This window comes from Haliotis cracherodii, unplaced genomic scaffold, assembly GCF_022045235.1.
Source record: "Haliotis cracherodii isolate W230 unplaced genomic scaffold, xgHalCrac1.p SCAF_4, whole genome shotgun sequence".
NCBI lineage: Eukaryota > Metazoa > Mollusca > Gastropoda > Lepetellida > Haliotidae > Haliotis > Haliotis cracherodii.
The window spans coordinates 19,018,463-19,039,817 of NW_027266297.1; the positions used below are offsets into that span (position 1 = coordinate 19,018,463).

General features: G+C 39.5%; 1 protein-coding gene across 2 annotated transcripts; it reads left to right on the top strand.

Moving 5' to 3' along the window:
- Positions 1 to 1,240: 1,240 nt before the first annotated feature.
- LOC139478700 (uncharacterized) lies at positions 1,241 to 19,735 on the top strand. 2 transcript variants are annotated; one of them, XM_071261286.1, is made up of 5 exons: positions 1,241 to 3,129; positions 9,911 to 10,095; positions 11,322 to 11,414; positions 11,818 to 11,876; positions 14,115 to 19,735. In XM_071261286.1, exons 1-4 carry the CDS (start codon positions 1,292 to 1,294, stop codon positions 11,838 to 11,840), a joined length of 2,139 nt encoding a protein of 712 aa, XP_071117387.1. In that variant the 5' UTR covers positions 1,241 to 1,291; the 3' UTR covers positions 11,841 to 11,876; positions 14,115 to 19,735. The 2 variants fall into 2 exon arrangements, with proteins under 2 accessions (XP_071117387.1, XP_071117385.1); XM_071261284.1 differs by lacking the exon at positions 11,818 to 11,876.
- The last annotated feature ends 1,620 nt before the right edge of the window (positions 19,736 to 21,355 follow it).

Here is a 21,355-nt window from a genome sequence, read left to right on the forward strand (position 1 = left end):
TGCACAGTGAGTTTGATGTTTAACGCCGCACGCAGCAATACTTCTGCGACATGAAGGCGGCTTGTTGAGTATCTACTCTGCATCTGACAATCCAGACGTTGTGGGCAACATTCAACTCCGTAAGGGTACGATGAAACATAACCCTCCGAGCCTGACCACCCGATCCGACCACGGTTTGTTTGTTGTTTAACGCCGCACTCAGCAATATTCCAGCTACATGTACATGACGGCGACCTGTAGATAATCGACTCTGGAACAGACAATCCAGTGATTGACGTCATGAGCATCGATTCTTCGCAATTGGGATACGATGACATGCATCAACCAAATCAGCGAGCCTGACCACCCGATCCTGTTAGTCGCCTCTTCCGGCTAGCATGGTTGTTTTAGATCAATTCTCTCCCGGATCTTCACAGGTCGATACATACATACATACATACATACATACATACATACATACATACATACACACACACACACACACACACACACACACACACACACACACACACACACACACACACACACACACACACACACACACACACACACACACACACACACACACACACACACACACACACATACATACATACATACATACATACATCGGATCTGACTCAGTACACTGTGTCTGAGTGGTATCCACAGTGTTACCCTGAGGGATAGTACCTCAGTGGGTAAGCCCTCTTACATCGACAGTAGTCCGGACTAGTAAAAGCAGACGTACAAACAGACACACAGCCGCAAACACACATGAAATAATCTTGAACGTAACGTAAAACCCCATTTCACCTCAACTCACCTATTTCAGCTGTTTGCAATACTTCCAAAACGGCAAACGCGGTTAATCATACAATTGTTCTCAACGAATTAAAGATTGAATACTTTATGTTCATAGAAAGAATATCACCTTTATCAAACGGGTATAAAAGCTGAGTGGTTTTCCAACATATGTATACACTACACCTTTAAAGGGATGTTTTATTTCGATCTCCCATTAAAAATAAATCATGACAACTCGTATAACACATCTGGTTACCAAGGAAGCTTTTTTTCAAGGCTGTAACTGAGCCTGTTACAACCTACTCGAAAGCCTTGTTTCACAGACGTCCTTTCAAACCGCCTCCAGCAAGTAACTGTCATCCCCTATCGATCCAACCTGTTGTCACCTTACTTAAACAAGGGAGATAATCCACTTGCATTTTTGCCCAGGTAAACAGCGAGCCAACAGGAAATATTGCGCTATGGAAAACAGATTGCCTGAAGTTCAAATGACAAGAGTCGCGTAATGGCGGCCCGTGGGGCGCATGTGAGCAGACAGGTGGAGGATGGGTCCATACATACTTTACAGGACTTTGTGAACGTGGCAGACCTCCCCACAACTGTCTCCGTGGTCGGAGGAGGGTACACAGGCAGTCATGTACGTATCTCACGCGGAGATGTGTTGTTACTCAGGTCACACGTACCTAAAGAAGTTACTCTAGCGTTTCACAGCGAGGACACAGGCGCTCGGAAGGAAATACCGTGTTCCCTTGAATCGTGCTTGAAGTTCGTTGTATTACCTCCTAAAAACAAAGGCCAACTTTGCGACAGTCATGAATCTCTGTACACATCAGTGAGCGACCTACTTAAGGATTGTCCGACCTATTTTCAAGCCACGGAGGATTACGATGACCCCTATTTACCTGGGTTTTCAGTTAGACAAGGAGACAAGTTCCGCTTTTTGCGTACATTCAAGGACCCGCGAGATGACAAAGTTCGCCTGGAGTGCAAGGATAATAGTGGCAATGTTATCAGATTGTCCAGTGATTGCAAGGGCTACTTCCGTGTCCTCGAGGACCGGTCAGTGTATACTTTGCGGGAACTGGTCAATCAGGCCCGGGTGAGCAGACGACTTCGGCTGTCCACAGATAACGTGCAGCTCCAGCCAATAAGATTGAAGAGAATCAGTTCTACTGAGAATCCAGAGCCGAATTTGCCACACAATGAACCACCTCCTTCCCCTTTGGTTCAGATGCCATTAACCTTTAAAGGGGTGATACACTTACGGAAGCCCGAGGAGATGTTGGAAGTTTCGCCGTGGGGGGAGTTGGATACGAGATGGAAAGTCCCTGTCAGTGTTAGTTTGCAAGTGAGACAATTTTCGCAGAATGACTACGAAGTGCCAGTGAAGCAGAAAATTGTTTCTATGAAAATTGACGACTTCATTGGAACATATGAAGAGGATTTCCCAGTGGTGGCTACGATTGTGAATTATCCACAGATTCATACAGAGTTGACAAACCATTTAAAGAATGTGTCTGATGTCATAGTGCACAAAGTGAAAAGCGCTAAGCGTCTTCTAGCAAGGACTAGGACCAGGTTTTACAGCATTGATGGCAATGTTAGAGCATCTTTTTCTGAATTTCCAAAATCTTTCAGATTCATTCGAGATTTGTTACAATGCCCACCTGGTACGGAAGTACGGGTAATGGGGGACATTTTCTCTGATTTTCCCAAACCATTCTGTTTAAGATATGGAGACATCCTCCGACTAGCCAGCAAGGAACCAGAGAAGTTTAAGATGAAGAAAAGTTCCTTCAAAGAATGTGAGGTTATCAGATTTCAAAGGATAGCGGACAGTGGGTATTCTGTTCCCATGCTCTTGCCACCAGATCTTGAAATCAAAACGATGGAGATAACAAGTGTGCATTCCCACAGGCCTCATTATTTGGCAGATATTATCTCAGGTGCTGACCTTCCCTCAAGAACGGTAACTGTGTTGCAAGAGGAGAGCGAGAGTAGTCTCCCCTTGCCAAGCCGGTTTCGCCTTTTGACAGTCGTTTCTGATGAGGTGCTAGTCATATCCCCTCTGGATTATTCTCAAACTCAGGCCATAAGTCCAATCCTGGAAAGTTGCATTGAAATTCCAACGAGACACATGGTGCATTTTGCCTATTCCCGAAAGCTGAGTTTCCCTGATAATTATTTTGTGTTTCCAAGGGCTCGCCATACTATTACCATCCGTGTGGAGAAGATCACAGAGGAAATGACAGATGAAATGAGGACCAAATCAAACCCGTATGAAGATGTCGCCTACAATCCAACCCAAACACCAATGAGGCTTCCTAGGTCTTTATCCGCGGGGTAAGAATCTACAAATACCTTTAAAATAGTCTCCTACCTTATTTCACTACCACCCGTCCTTATTTTTACCTATATGTATGCCTCTCGTACTTTACTAACGCATATGTCTACCTCGCCCAGCCTTTTCTTTCTTTACACTGTACTCTACACCACCAGCATCGCATACGCATGCCTTGCAAACATGTAGATAGTATCCCACCTCACAACACACTATACCGCATGAACCTACATCTCCACTTCCCCTCAACCATAGCCGTCCTCAGAGCTGAATAAATGTCAGTCATTTCACAATTTGGGAATTGAAAATGTAATAAAATACTGCTGACCGCTAAGATATATCACACATCTACCAGTTCGTCTACCTCACTCATTCAACCATCTATCATACTCATTTTAACAAAGCACCTAGGTTCACACATCCACCGTGTTTTGTGTATGCTAGATTACAGTCTCATTCCGCCTATATCTGAATGTTATACCTTTCGATATGTGATAATATCCAGTATATTAACCTCATCACTTTATCGTTATGTCATTAGAACACAACTCTTAACACAATATAAATGTCTCATTAAACCTTCATACAGAATTAGATTGATTCTTCAGTGTAAATAAAGAAGACAGACAATCTAAACAAGCCTTATACTTCATCTGGTTGAACATAACACATTCCTAACAGCCATAATAACATCATTAAGTAATGAACATACCCAAAAAAAACAGTTCCATCCCAATACATCTGTCCCCTAACTAGTGACGCATACGTATGCACCGTGTCAACTTTATGACTTATTATCGATCGTCGTCCACGTGTGTTTGAAAGGAATGGGAAACTCGCCGAAGTCGTTGAACTATGCGATAGATGTGTGCAGTGGATCAAAAATGTAATAGACCAATGACTGGCACAGCCATCACAATCAGAGAATCGATACAGTCCTAGGACGTGATCATTGTCATCGTTAAGATGTGACTCCGTCCGCTTCTATGTACACATGATATCCTATTGACGCATAGATGAATTGTCTGGATTATTTAGCGTCTCAGATCGATAGTTTATGTCTATCGTTGTAACAGAGTGCAGCTACGAACTGATGTAATTGGCAATAAGATGTAGAAAAGGAGTTTACATGCTTGCATGTATACAGTGTATAGTATAGACAAAATCTGTACATGACTGGGTGTAGCAGAGGTGTTTACATGCCTGTATGTATACAGTGTAAAGTATAGACACAATCTGTACATGACTGAGTGTAAGAAAGGGGTTAACATGCGTGTATGTATATAGTGTATAGTATAGACACAATCTGTACATGACTGGATGTAGAAAATGAGTTAACATGCCTGTATGTATACAGTGTATAGTATAGACACAATCTGTACATGACTGGATGTAGGAAAGGAGTTAACATGCCTGTACGTATATACAGTGTATAGTATAGACACAATCTGTACATGACTGGATGTAGGAAAGGAGTTAACATGCCTGTACGTATATACAGTGTATAGTATAGACACAATCTGTACATGACTGGGTGTAGGAAAGAGGTTAACATGCCTGTGTGTATATAGTGTATAGTATAGACACAATATGTACATGACTGGATGTAAGAAAGAGGTTAACATGCCTGTACGTATATACAGTGTATAGTATAGACACAATCTGCACATGACTAGGTGTAGGAAAGGAGTTGAAATGCCTGTATGTTTATATTGATAGTATAGACGCAATTTGTACATGACTCGATGTAGAAAATGAATTAACATGCTTGCATGTATACAGTGTATAGTATAGACACAATATGTACATGACTGGATGTAGGAAAGGAGTTAACATGCCTGTATGTATACAGTGTATAGTATAGACACAATATGTACATGACTGGGTGTATGAAAGGAGTTAACATGCATGTATGCATACAATGTATAGTATAGACACAATATGTACATGACTGGATGTAGGAAAGGAGTTAACATGCCTGTATGTATACAGTGTATAGTATAGACACAATATGTACATGACTGGATGTAGGAAAGGAGTTAACATGCCTGTATGTATACAGTGTATAGTATAGACACAATATGTACATGACTGGATGTAGGAAAGGAGTAAACATGCCTGTATGTATACAATGTATAGTATAGACACAATATGTACATGACTGGATGTAGGAAAGGGGTTAACATGCCTGTATGTATACAATGTATAGTATAGACACAATATGTACATGACTGGGTGTAGGAAAGGAGTTAACATGCCTGTATGAATACAGTGTATAGTATAGACACAATATGAAAAAGACTGGGTGTAGGAAAGAAGTTAACATCCTAGCATGTATACAGTGTATGGTATAGACACAATATGTACATGACTGGATGTAGAAGATGAGTTAATATGCTTGCATATACATGTTACTGTCAATGTGTAAAAACAGTGAATTTGTAAAATGTGTCTAATATGTCTTGATATTTCAGAAACGTCGCAACATGCATGTATGCAGTGTATTACAAAATGTCACTGTTTGGGTGATTAGTTTAGGAGTTATGAGTTATTATGTTTTGCTTGTATACAAGTGTATTCCAATAGATTGCAGTTTGTGTGGTTATATGGAGAAAATGAGTGAATATATTTATTTGTATACAAGTGTATAACAATATATTACAGTTTGTGTGACTAGATAGAGAAAATGAGTCAATATGTTTGCTTGTATACAGGTGTATTGCAATATGTTACAGTTTTGGTGATTAGATGGAGAAAATGGATGAAAATGTTTGCATGTATACAAGTGTATCAACATATATTACAGTTTGTGTGATTAGATGGAGAAAATGAGTGAAAACGTTTGCTTGTATACAGGTGTATTACAAAATGTTACAGTTTTGGTTATTAGATGAAGAAAATGAGTGAAAATGTTTGCTGGTATAGAAGAGTTTAAGAATATATTACAGTTTGTGTGATTAGATGGAGAAAATGAGTGAATATGTTTGTTTGTATACAAGTGTATTACAATAAATTACAGTTTGTGTTATTAGATAGAGAAAATGAGTGAAATTAATTGCTTTATACAAGAGTATTACAATATATTACAGTTTTTATGATTAGATGGAGGAAATGAGTGAATATGTTTGCTTGAATACAAGTGTATTACAATAGATTACAGTTTGTGGTGAGTGTAGTACAATTTTAGGATGTATGCAGTACAATGTTTGGATATAAATTATATATGAGTGTGGATGCGTGTGTAGTACTAGAAGTGTGTATTAAGGGTGTGTGTAGTGGTACAGTAGTGGGTCTGTGTTGTGCAATGTCTGGATGTGTCTGGTACTAGTTCAGCAAGGGTAGAAACTGGACTTGTATAGTCAGTTAACTCCCTTGCCTCGTAACGATTGTGTAGTACTAGAAGTGTATTAAGGGCGTGTGTAGTAGTACAGTATTGGATGTGTGTTGTGCAATGTCTGGATGTGTCTGGTACTAGTTCAGCAAGGGTAGAAACTGGACTTGTATAGTCAGTTAACTCCCTTTGCCTCGGAACGATTGTGTAGTACTAGAAGTGTATTAAGGGCGTGTGTAGTAGTACAGTATTGGATGTGTGTTGTGCAATGTCTGGATGTGTCTGGTACTAGTTCAGCAAGGGTAGAAACTGGACTTGTATAGTCAGTTAACTCCCTTGCCTCGGAACGATTGTGTAGTGCTAGAAGTGTGTATTAAGGGTGTGTGTAAGAATCAGTGTGTACTAAGTTGAAACAATATCACTGTCAGTGGCAGGACACTTTTACGCAAGTCCTGTGTTACCCAAAGTTTACGTTACACACATTCTTTAATGATAATCATATAACCTCCTTATATATTCTGTGGTAACAGGTAGGATTGTGTGGCATTTTAATTGCTTGCCTCTATCAAGCCTTTATTTTATCAACCTGTTAACATTGTTTAATTGTAGGTCCGTGACCTACTTAGATAGGGAATTTACACTAATCGTACAATCAAACCATCACCAAACTTGAAAGTATCGTAGTTTTCAGGACTTAACAATACATCATATCGTTCACGTATACACTTGTCATCTGTATAATAAGCTCCTGCACATCCCTTACCAAAATGGCGGAAGGTGCCGTCAGAGAAAAAAACAAGATTCCATTGGGTGTAAAAGGAACAAAAGGGGTGAAAGTTACATAAATGGATTACTGAAATTCAGTGATGTTCTGTATTCGCGAAAAGGGTAAGCATGTCTTGCTGCTGAAATTATCTTCAAGTTATACCAGCTGTTCTCGCCAATGTGATATATATGCATGTCACGCTGTGTTTATGCGGAGTTCATGTTACACTGTTGCGTGTTTAGTAAGACTTTTTTCTTTGACCTACGGATATTCTACCTGCTGCTTGAATATAATACAATCTTTGGCGTAGTTTAGCCATATCTGCGCTGCGGGACACTGTCATGCGCGTTCATTACAAGAACACTGTATCTATTACTGTAGCCGGATTCTCGCCAACAAGAACAACGACGTTTTAACAGACTCAGATCACCCGTGTACGTAGGAGGCCGTGTGTTCGCCGTCGTGTACTGTACAAAATATATAACATACAAAATTATCCTACAAATGCCAAATCCTTAAACGGTATTTAATTATGCATGGTTACATTTGGATATCATGTCGCAGTTCACCTTTTAACCATATTGGGCTTTATCAAAACACACATCTATGGGCCCAAGCATTACGTCAAGGTTACCTGATCTCTTAGTCTATAATTTTCGGAGAAGGCATAATCTCTTATCGTTGTTTTTGTATTGAGGTGAATAACGTCCTGTCCATGGCGAACACACTCAGTTCAGTGAACAGCAACACTAGGCGTATTCATATGCCAGAATAGTCTGTAGTAACCGTCACGGGTGAATGAGAATATTGTTCAAATACAACTCTGGTGGATGTCTTTCTTCACGGGCTTTAGAAAACTAGCGTCAAAGGACACAAGCATTTAACGCCTGCAAACATTTGAAATTCAGGGAGGATTACGATGACATTACACTGTCAATCACATTGGCCTGTACCGATATTTGTGTTGCTAAAACTGAGCGCCATTACCCCCAGATTATCCTGGCTCATCTCGCCGCAACTTTGCGGAAGCTTTCTGGTACAATCTATACCCACATTAACGAAACTACATATATGCCGATGATTTCTGTTCTTTATTAATGCGCGAAACACCCACGTAGAATAGGAAAACTCGGCTTGCTTGTCAGCCAGATTCAACATAGACACTGCAGTCAAATTAGTCCATGGGTTTATTTAAAATGTTTATATCTGACCCTGTATTCTAATGACCACACCAGAACATTCATCTAACTTCGGTCCTATTGCACAAAGCGTTCTTAGCTCTAAGACAATATTGATTCTAATATTTACCACAGACTTACGACAATCGTAGCGCTAGGTTTGCATGTGCCAATGGATCCTGGTTTCGATTTTCTTAGTGTTGAGTGCATGGATGAAGGACTGACAGCTTGCAGCAGCATATGAACATCAACGTGTTTGAGTGAGTAGGTGTGTGAGTGAGTGACTCATTGAAGTGCTTCGCTCAGAATTCGTTGAGCATAGGTATGTTGCTGACAAATCAAGCATCACGATCGGATAGTATTAGGGATTCGACCTGATCACCATCAAGTCATCTAAGGGACGTAATTCAGCAAAGACCACAGGCCCATCCGCACAACTTTACATAATGGCGTCGTGGTCAAACGGTTGTTATGAACGTCACAGTCGATGCAGCATTACACGAGGACTCTTGATTAATTCTTACATTTTATTTTGCTCTGATAAATGCGAGCAGGGACACATACTCCTCGCGCTGTTTATATTGTCCTTCCACTGAACGCCATAACTTACATACTTTGCACGGCGCTGAAGGCATTCGACCCTTGACCTTTGCCCTGACCTCTATGTGCTTCTCTCTACATTATCCTATTATTTAACAGCAATTGTAGACATGACAAGAGGATTACATGGGATTACATAATGTAACGATACACCGAGTTCCTGTCGGGTTAAGAGTTGTAGGTGGTAAGCACTTTTCAAAGCTCTTGACACAGCTGCAGCAACAATACGGTTTCATAACTTTACGCGAACCTGCTAAGCCTGCATAGAGGATGTAGGTTTAGAGACAGATGAAAGATTATACTTGCTTAGCTTTTGGAATAATATAATCTAATCACATTCCGCTAGTCGCAAATGTGTTGGTGGAGAAACTTCTTTGAGGGTGAAACCTAGTGTCATCACTGTTATTCAGTCCTTTTTATCATTTTCTATCAATAATTTTCACCACTATATTGCTCTTTACGCCCAATGGAATCTGTTTCGGCAGTTAATCGAGGCTGATTATTGGCGTTGATTTGAGTTATCATTATCCGAATTTTGTGATGTTTTTTTCACATTTACGAAAGGTACATGACCTCTAAAATAGATGTGTTGTTAGCCATGTTCGCCCTATGACAACTGCATGGGGAATCGGAGTTCGAATTGGTCCCAACCTATGCCGGTAGTAAGAGGCGATTGAATTGACGTCGTGGTAGGGCTCGGGCATTTGGTTGATGACGTGTCAACGTACCCCGACGGCGTTGATTGCTGCTCATAATATCAGTCACTTGATTGTCTGGTCCTGCCTCAATTATTTACAGGCGGCCGTCACATAGCAGGAATATTGCTTAGTGTGAAGTCCAAAAGAAGCCACAAAAACAAACAAACAAAACAAAACAAAAACAATAAAATGTCTTATATCTATCCACAGTGCCCTAGACAAAGTGAAAAAGCGGAAGAAGAATCCCCTGCAGCGATTGAGTCGCGCCCTCAACCCGATAAACTGGAGACGTAGCCACGCTCCCACCACCCTCAGCCGGCTCTCCCAGGAACCTCCGACACCGACCAACGACTACGACCAACCACCAAAGAGCCCCGGGGCCCGCAGCAATGCAGGTACTTCATCATTTCACTCGGTATCACCGTCATGCATTTATGTAGATCAGGTTACACAGGCTATCAGAGGTTACTGACTGAGTCAGGTGATAGCGACAGGTCAAGTGGAAGATAAAACTGTTTATCAAGAACCGCAAACCACTGTTAATACTACCCTATGATAACAGGCTGTATGATCCATGCACCTACTCCTTGCTGCTAACTGTATATACTGGTGAAAATTAATAACGAAACATGTATAAAGATACGTATGGTTATGACATGACATAGTGTACCTACCGCGAATATATCAACAAATATATACAGGTCAGGGGCGCTGCAAGGGGAACTTAAAATGTAGGCAATCATATTTCAGTACTTATTTTTCTTAAACACTCATCACGCTTATCAAACACAAACACAAACAAGCCAATGCAACATATCTAAAACAGAGATATCACGAAATACCCTTACCACGTTCTGTAATAACACATTTTAAGCTAATAAAACGGTTGATTTTTATATCCTCATATAATCGTAAACTATAAATTGTCAATGCAAGAGAATTACCACTCTAGATTGTCCACCGAAACAGATTCAATTTGGCGTAAATGACAAAATAGCTATAAAAATTAATGAATGGGCGGCTGAAATTCATTTATGTTCGCGAAAAGGGTAAAGGAAATGTCACAAGCAAACAACGACATCGAACCAACTCATCAAAGACAATTTTGACACTGGTAGTCGGGTCAACCTGTAATATAACAAAAGATCATGTAACTATAACAAACAACTGAAAGAAGAACACACTAAAGTACTTTTCAAAAATATTTATTTTATTTATTTCTGTAACGATTTTTTAGTGTAAGCACTTGTTTTTTTGTGCTACGTGGTAGCTAAGCCACTGCATGTGATTTTTAGAAGCTTCTAACGCCTCACAGGCAGATTAGGCTGTATACTCCCTAAGGAGCTGAGAATGAAAATCAGGTGACACTGATCGATTGACCGGGGTAATAATGGAGCGCTTGGAGCATTTTTCGGGTATGGATTGGACGCGTTATAAACATGAACGTTAGTATTGCTGTCTGGTTCGTGTTTGGCGTATTAAAATGCTTCATATTAACCAATCTTAGTTAAATAAGTATCGGATACCCCTTTGTAGTTGATATTTAGACGTATGAATATAACGGTACGAACGTCCCTGAGAACGGTGATGCCCAGTATACAATGACCTTTTGCTTTTCAAGAGGATGACCCCTACGAACAAATCAACATCCAGATCGGAGCCAGTCTTGCCTCAGCCAACCAAACGTACAGCCACACTGACATTGCCTCAGCAAGTGAGTATACAACGTGATGTCATCAAACTAGTTCGCATTATCAGCTCTCGGTCGTTATAGTAATAAGGATCCACTTTGTTCTGGCGAAGCATATAAGTGAGTGAGTGAGTATGGTTTTACGCCGCGTTTAGCAATAGTCCAGCAATAACACGGCGGGGGACACCAGAAATGGGCTTCACACATTGAACCCATGTCGGGAATCGAACCCGGTTCTTCGGCGTGACGAGCGAACGCTTTAACCACTAGGCTACCCGACCGCCCCCCGAAGCATATAAAATGGAACCAAGAGTATATTCCTTTACACAAATATCTTAAATGTACATTGCTATTGCATGTTTCTCAAGGTAAAACAATTGAACCTTTTCTCTGTTTCTGTCTGTCACTTTTGTAATTGTTGTTCCAGGCGAAAAACGCAACAGTTTCTAGTGACACGCGTCAAGGAGTCGCTAGACACTAGCAATGGTAAATTGCATGCGTAACCAGAAATTCATGAGTTCGTGGTTGTGGTAAAGGTGTTTAGGTGGATGGTGGATGTCAATGTGTAACGAAAAAAAATCATTTTAGTAGTATTCACATCGTCTTTTATCTAGAATTATTAATTATTTATAATATATCATTCTCTTTGTGGACCCTCGTTAATATTATTTTCCTTAGAAAATGGGTCGATCTATTTTAAGTTCATAAGTACATTTCGTTGGTTTCACATGTAAACCTGCATGTTCCCATCACTGCACGCAGATTGTAGAATACATTGTATTCCAGTACAGAAGCATTCGCTAGAACCTTTCATATGTATTGCCCACATGTATGCTACGGGTTAGCAAGAAGTGGCAACTCATTATAGACATATGATAAACCCTGCATGCTGAAGTAAATTTTGGTATTTGTCAGCTATGATTCTGCTTCAAACATGCTTAAATACATATACAGTATTACCAGGTTAAGTCGAACTTTATATATCGTTTAGGACGATATATTTGTATGACCTCGGTACAATCACTGTGTTCTCTGCCGGCGCCCCGTCTGTCTTGAACTATTGATAACTACATATATGTGTAAAGATCCTGACAATTCCGAGTTTACCATATAAATATAAGACGTCAACGTCAGAAAATAATCAGAATTATCTGCCGAAAATGATTCCAATGGCGTAAAATGCATATAGTGGTGAATATTATGTGAATAGATAATTCAAAATCTGAGATGACACCAGGTGTTCGCGAAATGGTGAACATACCGGCCGCACCGCACCGCCACTCACACGATTAGTAACAGAATCATAGTCATCAGTTCAATCTCAAATTGCATGTATTTATACAAATAACTCGGATATTTCCTGTGCTGTCTTCCCCACATGTCTTGAGTTGCCCTCCCCCACATATCTTATACTGTCCTCCCGCACATATCCTGTGCTGTCCTCCCCAACATATCCTTTGCTGTCCTCCCCCAAATATCCTGTGTTGTTCTCCCTCACATAACATGTGCTGTCCTCCCCCACATGTCCTGTGCTGCCCTCCCCCACATAGCCTGTACTGTCCTCCCCCATATATCCTGTGTTGTCCTCCCCCCACATAGCCTGTGCTGTCCTCCCCACATATCCTGTGCTGTCCTCCCCATATATCCTGTGCTGTCCTCCCCATTATCCTGTGCTGTTCTCCCCCACATATCCTGTGATGTCCTCCCCCATATATCCTGTGCTGTCCTCCCCACATATCCTGTGCTGTCCTCCCCACATATCCTGTGCTGTCCTCCCCCATTTATCCTGTGCTGTCCTCCCCCACATATCATGTGCTGTCCTCCACATATATCATGTGCTGTCCTCCCCCACATAACCTGTGCTGTCCTCCCCCACATGTCCTGTGCTGTCCTCCCCCACATATTCTATACTGTCCTCTCGCACATGTCCTGTGCCTCTCCTTGTCCACCCTTGTCCACCCCAGCATGTACCCGCGAGTATCGTCCAAAACAGTGGACAGCCACAGTCGGATGCGACATATCGCCTTGCCTGTTTCTCCCAACGTCTTGTTCGCTATAGTCTTTGTCTACCTAAATATTAATCTTAAACATGTTCATTTTTAGTAGAAATAAGTTGAAAAAGGTCTTTTTTGTTCCAAGGTGAGGTGTAGGCTTAATTATTATCATGTGAAATTATTTAATGTATGCTTTCATTCTAGTATTCATAAATGATGATATGTTTCATAATAATATTCAGAAATTTCAACCATTGTTTTGATTCTTAAATGACAGATATTAAATGTTCTTTTGTTTATGTTAAGATGAATGCATTTCATAACCAAGAATGGAACTATAAAATATGCCAAGGTTTATACAATCTATTACAATTACCCTTTGTATATCTTGTCCATTCTGTGGCACGGGCGACCCAGTCGTCAAAGGCACCGCGATTCGCTGTGCTGAGTTGCGTCCCTTGGGCACGCCAGAAACCTATGATCGAATCCGAATTCGAATCCCGGTTCGCCCCGATTATGTTTCTAGGTTTGTCAGAACCATACCCGTGCTCGTGAACTAATATGTGAACTTGATAAAAATAAGTAATGATGAGTTCAAAATAGTCCATGATTGTTTATGTCACAGATAATTCAAAGAATTGCAATTTTTGTATTGATCAGTTCAATAAGCAATGTTTGTGTTGCTTCTTCTGAGTTAGTTATTTTGTATATTATCATTATTTTATTTCAGTCATATCCCACAGAGGAGGAATCCCAAGAACAACCGCCATATGACGACTTGCTCCCTGTGGGCAAATAATGACTTGTATGTAAATTGTACCGTAACAGCATCTGTAGCCTGGCCGTCAGTCGGGAGTTATCCTTATAATAGTAGCACATACACCATGCTGGCATGTGTGTTTGTCCAATCAGTGTGATATAGTCAGGTTCGGATATAGCGAACACTTACAGACTCTACCAATTCGTTTTATGCAGCTTCGTTGTTTTCATACTATTAACGTTAATCTTAAATTCTGAGTGATGGAATTTGTTTGGTTACATTAGCATATTTATTACATCCCATTTTGGTTTATTTTTTATTTTTTCAATGTAGGCTTTTATTATGGCATGAGTAGATTATTTATTGTATGGTGTATCGTTAAAGGTCACATGATATTTCTCAGTCTCCACCATCCGTTTGTTGTTGTGTGAGTGAGTGAGTATGGTTTTACGTCGCTTTTAGCAATATTCCAGCAATATCAAGGCGGGGGACACCAGAAATGGTCTGCACATATAGTACACATGTCGGGAATCGAACCCGGGTCTTCGGCGTGACGAGCGAACGCTTTAACCACTTGGCTCCCAGACCACTCCCGTTTATTGTTGAGATATGAGGAAGAGGTTACCATATCTCTCCGAAGAAGTGTAAATGGTTCAGTTTCAAGTTGGCTAGACTTGCCACATGTTGAAATTGAGGCTCAATAACAGGAAAATATAAGATAAACACATTTTCATTACCTTTAAGTAATCTAAACCATTTTCATATGCATGTGTTTATGAAACGTTATGAAATAGTGATGACACCAGGTGTTCGCGAAAAGTGAGCGTCTTCTGTCCCAATGGTGGCACTGTCACAAATACATGCAAAGGCAAGTCAGTGTCCACGAATAAACAGCCATAACAAGTAGGATAGAATTATTTTGTATTTGCATTTTAAAGAAATCCTCATTTTCGTCACTTCTCATAATAGAATCGGGAGAACAGTGGATGGCCTCCTGGTCTGAACCGTAGACAAATTACAAGGTAGTCAATGGGAGATGATAGCATTGCTATGTTGAAGTATTCCGTCTAATGAGCCCTCGGTTGACTTGGAATATAGTTCTGTCAACTCGGTTAACGCAGTGAACATATGAATGGTACCGAGCTTTATCTAATAGTTTATCATACGTTTGTTTTCTACCAGGGTCATCTGGAGTTCTCATCAAAATAACAAAATTGGAAGCATATTTAATGCCAAACACCCCTCTCTTTATAATATAGAGAAAGTTCGAATAATAGTGTATACATAGCGAGGTGTGTTTGATGGAGTTTCATCGTTTTAAATGAGAAGTTCAGATTCCTGTGGTTCATCGGGGTACAAGAGGAGCATGTTGGCAATGTTAGGTATCATGCCATACATACTCATTGTTACTTAACTTTAGAAAAAGAACAGAGCTTGTTAAGTGTGAGACAAATTAATCGTGCCTGAATGAACCTCAACCATGATTTTACCAGTGAACGCGATATTACCTGAAGTGGACTATATATCTTTGAATCGTTTATTTTCATTGAAGGAAAAAGTACAGATTGCACAGGATTGATTTGATAAATGCTGATTTGACATAGTAAGTTAGCTTCAACAATGAGCTTCTGGTAGTAGTTCATAGTGTGTGTGCATGTGTGCACTGTTGGTGAATAGGTAAACTATTTCAACATTAAAGATGTTTGTCAAATGAAACAATTCTTAATTAAATTAACGGATAGTTCTTACACTTTGAATCAGAAAAGGGTCAGTTTCAAGCCCATCCTGAATCGCCAGACCCACAACTCTATATTTTTGTCCATTGAAATGGCTCTACAACCGTGAAATAAGATGATTTAGTGTTGAAACCTAATTACTTCTCGTTGCACATCTATCTCTGTACCCTAGCTGTGTCAATGAGAAGCAAACACCTATGTAATGAACTCTGTGGAGCTGATAAGGTTGTCCAGAATGAGACATTGAAGAGTGCTCTCACATCTCTCAAGGAGCTATCATTGCACATCATGAAATTGTAATTAGTAAAATATGGAGTCGTTTCAAGTAGTTATATTTCTTCCTCAAAAGAGAAGGTGGGTTAGCAACGTTCATTTGTAAGACTATATGGCACATATAACGTCCAATAGTACACTCGACAAATGTCAAGGTCGTATGATGATGTATAGATCGTCTATATCATGGTCACGTTTGAAGGCTTATGTTATCAACTGATGCTATATATAGACCTAGCATGTCACATGCAGGGGTGAAGGTCAACGTCATTCACACTGTATTGACCCTGAATACCTTGTACAGGTGAACGTTATTCGAATAAATTTGAGAGTATGCGGTCTGTGAACAATTAAAGATCTTGACAAAGTAGTTAAGATCTTAACTTAAGTTACAATTGAAATACCGTGTACACGTCTTTCAACTGTCCGCTGTGTTAATCCATAATGTTTATCCACTAGTGATCTGGTTAGGCACGACAAATATCTTACAGAAATGCATCTAGTACACGATATATTATTGCCAGCTTATTTCCAAGTCTTTTGTCACAACTTATATCACGTTCATATCCAACAACTTATTTTCAACTACATAGATAAATATATTACCATGTTGATAATATGGTGTAACAACTTGTACATAATATATACAATTTACTCTGTTTGTATGTACCCCGAAAATTTTACTTTCGTTCAACACTTTATTTAACCCCGATACATATCTTCGTATTTTAATCAATGATTAATCGTTTCTCTTATGTATAAACATGCATAATTAAATGTAAGATGTCTGTTGTATCTGTACCTCCAATCCTAAAATTGTATCATTAACACAGGATTGTGTGATATTGTCGTTAATGACATTGAAATGTTATAGCGATGCAATGGAACTTTTCAGAACTGAAAAGGATCAAAGACGATTATTTTTTTATGTTACTACACGATTCGACATACAACATATCAAGGTCACTATTCTACTCGACATAAACGATTTAATATTAAGGTCACTATTCTACTCGACATAGACGATTTAATATGAAGGTCACTATTCTACTCGACATAGACGATTTAATATCAAGGTCACTACTCTACTCGACGTAGACGATTTAATATCAAGGTCACTATTCTACTCGACATAAAGACGATATAATATTAGTTTCTACATTTTTTGACAGAAAATGGTAAATATTAATACTAATGCACTACCCGAGATGTGTTAAGTTTTTTTTCACAAAGTCACAAACAACGTTATGAACTTTATATATGTGTACTGCTTGTTATTGTTACTGTATAATGGTGAATGTTTGTGTTGATAAGATGAGGCATGTACATACACGTCCTATGTCTTATCACTTAGACACAGTCGTCTTTGTGTTCTGAAGATATGCATTACTCCTGAATATACGTTATGAGTAATGTTGGTTTGTTGTAAACTAATAACAATAGCGCCTATGCGTAATTCAAATGGCCACAAGACTTGTCGATGGTCGTGTACAATATATACATGTAAACAAGTATATATCCGGTGATCATGCAGATGTGGATGCGATGGACACATAAGACATTTTCTTGTTTCCTTTTACGTTTTAAAAATAATTGGGTAGGTAGGTCGAATTTTGATTTGATTATATTTCGATTTCCCAACCACAAAAACCTAAATTCACAATTGTACCTAACATAAACAGTGCCAATTATTAGAAAATCACGAACAGCAATGGTATCCGGGTTCCAGAAAATCCGGATGGGAAATAACTGTAACAGGCGAAACTGGAACAGAAGCTAGCATGCAAAAATAAATTTAAAATAATCTGGCCGATATTTTGGGCGGTCGGTGATCCGAAACAGGAAGAAAATATATATGTGGTCCATTGCGTTTTCTCATGTAAACAACCTATAGGATATCATTAAAGTTTACAGACGATTGTAATAGCTGTGATTTTAGAACTATTTTCATTGAATGTTGATTCATCTAATTGTACCAGTGTTATTTAAGCAAGCCAATCTTGTCCATCAAAGAGCATTCATACAACACTCGTGTTCAAACTAAAGATCGTTTAGTCCTGCCCGAAATTGTCGACTTAATAAACACGTGTGTATCGTGTGTAAGTTCTCAGCCTGGAAGAGGATTCTGAAAGTATAAGAGGGCTCGAAGATCTTCGGGATGAAAATGTCTGTTGCCTTTCACTTGCCCAAATAATCCAAGTCAGTCAAGTAATGCAGCTTTCTTGCCCAATTCCGAAGCATGTGTGTGAAAAGGTTGAAGAGGAAGAACTGGCAAGTGCACACACTCTGGTCAAGCCTGTTGCACATATCCCCGTGCACGGACAACTCAAATCCTTGTAATGAAGACATACAGTCATGGAGCATGGTTTGCACGTGCAGTATGTATGACAGAACATTCGCTACAGTATTATTGCGAGGTGTTGTTTGTTAGGTGTTTATCGCAGGACTCGGCAGTCTCCTGTTATATCACAAAGACCTGTATATCATTGGGTTTGGACCACCCAAACCAGTGGTTTATAATGTGAGCAATGTCCCATGCCGTTGGGATACGTCGACACGCAACATTCCATGTCATGGAGTCAGACACCGGGTCACCACTGTAAAAATCCACATCTCAAACATGGTTGTTTAAGTTAAATATTACTGCAAACGTAGTTGATGTTTCTAGATAGTCACACAACAAATGCTCAGATAGAATGGCAGGGCAATGTTGAATTTAAGTCGTAGATTATCCACCATGCTTGCATTATATAATTTATTGTATACCGGGGGTACTGTTAACCCATACATCACATTGTAATTAAGTGAGCATGTGAGTTTGGTTTAACGCAGCTTGTAACAGTATTCCACTTACATCACGTGTGCCAACTTGATGAGAGAGGATAGCCCAAAGTGATGCAGGTCATGGACGTTTGGCGTGATAATCATTTTTTTTTAAGGAGAATTGAGTTTTTACATGCATGACTAAGCCATGGCTGTTGTAAACTGAGTTCGGAAGAATGATTAGTTTGATTCCAGGATATTCAGGTCATTGATCACAACAGGTCAGATTAACTGATGAAGGTCTAGTCGTATTTGCGACCAGTCGATGTCAGATGATAAAAGATGGACAGTACATAGCTTGGACAACTATGGTATATGCTCCTCTTCCAGATTTGTCAGGGTTCAGGGGAGTTATCTGGACGGATGCATATTTACTGAAAGCCGCACATTGCAGTGGAATGATGTTGAAAATGTCTGTGAAATTGGGTAGGGAAATACACATGGAGCAAAATGTGTTGCTTTCGCATAATAGAACCCTTCTTAAAGCACCATTATCAATCAAAATTGGTACCATCCGATATATATATTGCTAGCGGCTGTATCAGAATCACGGTCGTGTTCTGCAACTAAGTGCCTTTATTGTATACCCTTCTTTGTATATTGAACATTAACATGGTTATGATTTTTGTCTATATACAATTCGTGTATATTATTCTGTACTGGTGGTATGAAACAACATTTTAACAGAGAAATTGTTTAAAAATAACATGAATCTGAAATCAAATCTGCCGAATGAATGTTGCTACTACCTGAAGCAAATAAAACTTAATGATTGATGAAACAGTACTTGTTTGTGATGTATAGAATTTGGACCTCCCAAAACGTTTTATTGTTTTAGAACAGAACCTTTCAAACCAACACGCCAGTATGAAATATGTATTCGGGTTGAAAAATACCCACACCGTTTTTATGTCCGATGACATTGTGGAGATGTCAAAAAAGTCTACAGAGAAATGAGCCCAAGGGCTGTTGGCAGGACGTCTGTAACTGTTCGGATTTGGGTGTGAGGTAAATTGAAGGATGTCGAACGCCAGTCATCTTTATTCAATCGATATCACCGTGGCCTGTTGGTAATCGAGTGTGGACCCTGTTGAGCTGTTCTAGCGGGTGTGTGGATTGATCAAACTTCACGATAGCTACACATCATTCATCACGTTCATAAACATTAGTAGATGGAACATGATCAATTTACACTCACTCACTCGAAAACATTAGTCAGGTACATATATCCAAGAGCCACGATTGGGTCCAAACTCAAGACAATGTATTATCAGCTGGGACATACCTAATTGCTGTTTCATAATTATATTTAACTCGTCACCACATCATATAGACAGGATGGAAGTTTTCTGACCACCATACCATGTCTGCTTTAATCACATCAAATCAACTGACAATGTTATTTGTGTAACCTAGTCAGAAATAAAACGAATGCATTTCCACAATCCCTGATTGAAGCACAAGTTAGGCAATTTATTGGTTTTCAGGATGAGCCTATGCTATTTTTTTGCGAACATGAACGGAAAAAATAATTAGAATTACATCACCATATAATCAACATGAAATATTAAACAATTAAATAATTGTCTACTTTACATATCGTTTTAGCAACATCCCATCAATATGTTATATACTGCACTGAATTGTCTTTCATTTTGAAGCAAAGTTTTCAGTGGTAGTATGTCGAGTTACCTCCCCTATACTGAATCACTGTGACTTGGTATAATTTGCTCTATCAATAAGATACTCAAACTTCAGCTCGTATTAATAATTTCTTGGACTCGTTGAAACATCTATTTAGCACTATTACACAATGCGTTGTAGAAAACTTATCCAGGATTAGTGTTGGTGATATTACACAGAATTACCAGTAACATAAAGGCAATTGTGATAATGGTAATTTGGCTATCCTCCTCTCCTGCACCTTTCAGCATGGACAGAGCACATTATGCGGCCTGTGTTGTGCTATTGTGCTGGTTGAAGGAATAGTCGAAGGTGTGCCTCAGTTCTCTTCTAGAGTGTCATTGGTTCTAGGGGTACCAAGAACAATTATCGGAGTCAGTGGGGTTTTACAGTTTTAAGCAATATTCCAGTCCACATAATGCACACATGTGAATCAAACTCGTGACAACATATTAAATCTATGCTTAAACCACAAGGTCACCCAACTGCACCAATTTGCAGATAATATTAAGAAGCATACTGATAAAAGGGGATGCATGCCCCATAGAAAGTCATATATGTCATGACAGCCACTTATTCTGAGGCAATTTAGTGAGCACACCAGATACTTTTCACTACATACTGACTTTGAGTCAAGATTGGGGGAATTGTTAGCCAACTCTATAAACTTCCCTAATAGTAAATTTAAATGAGCAT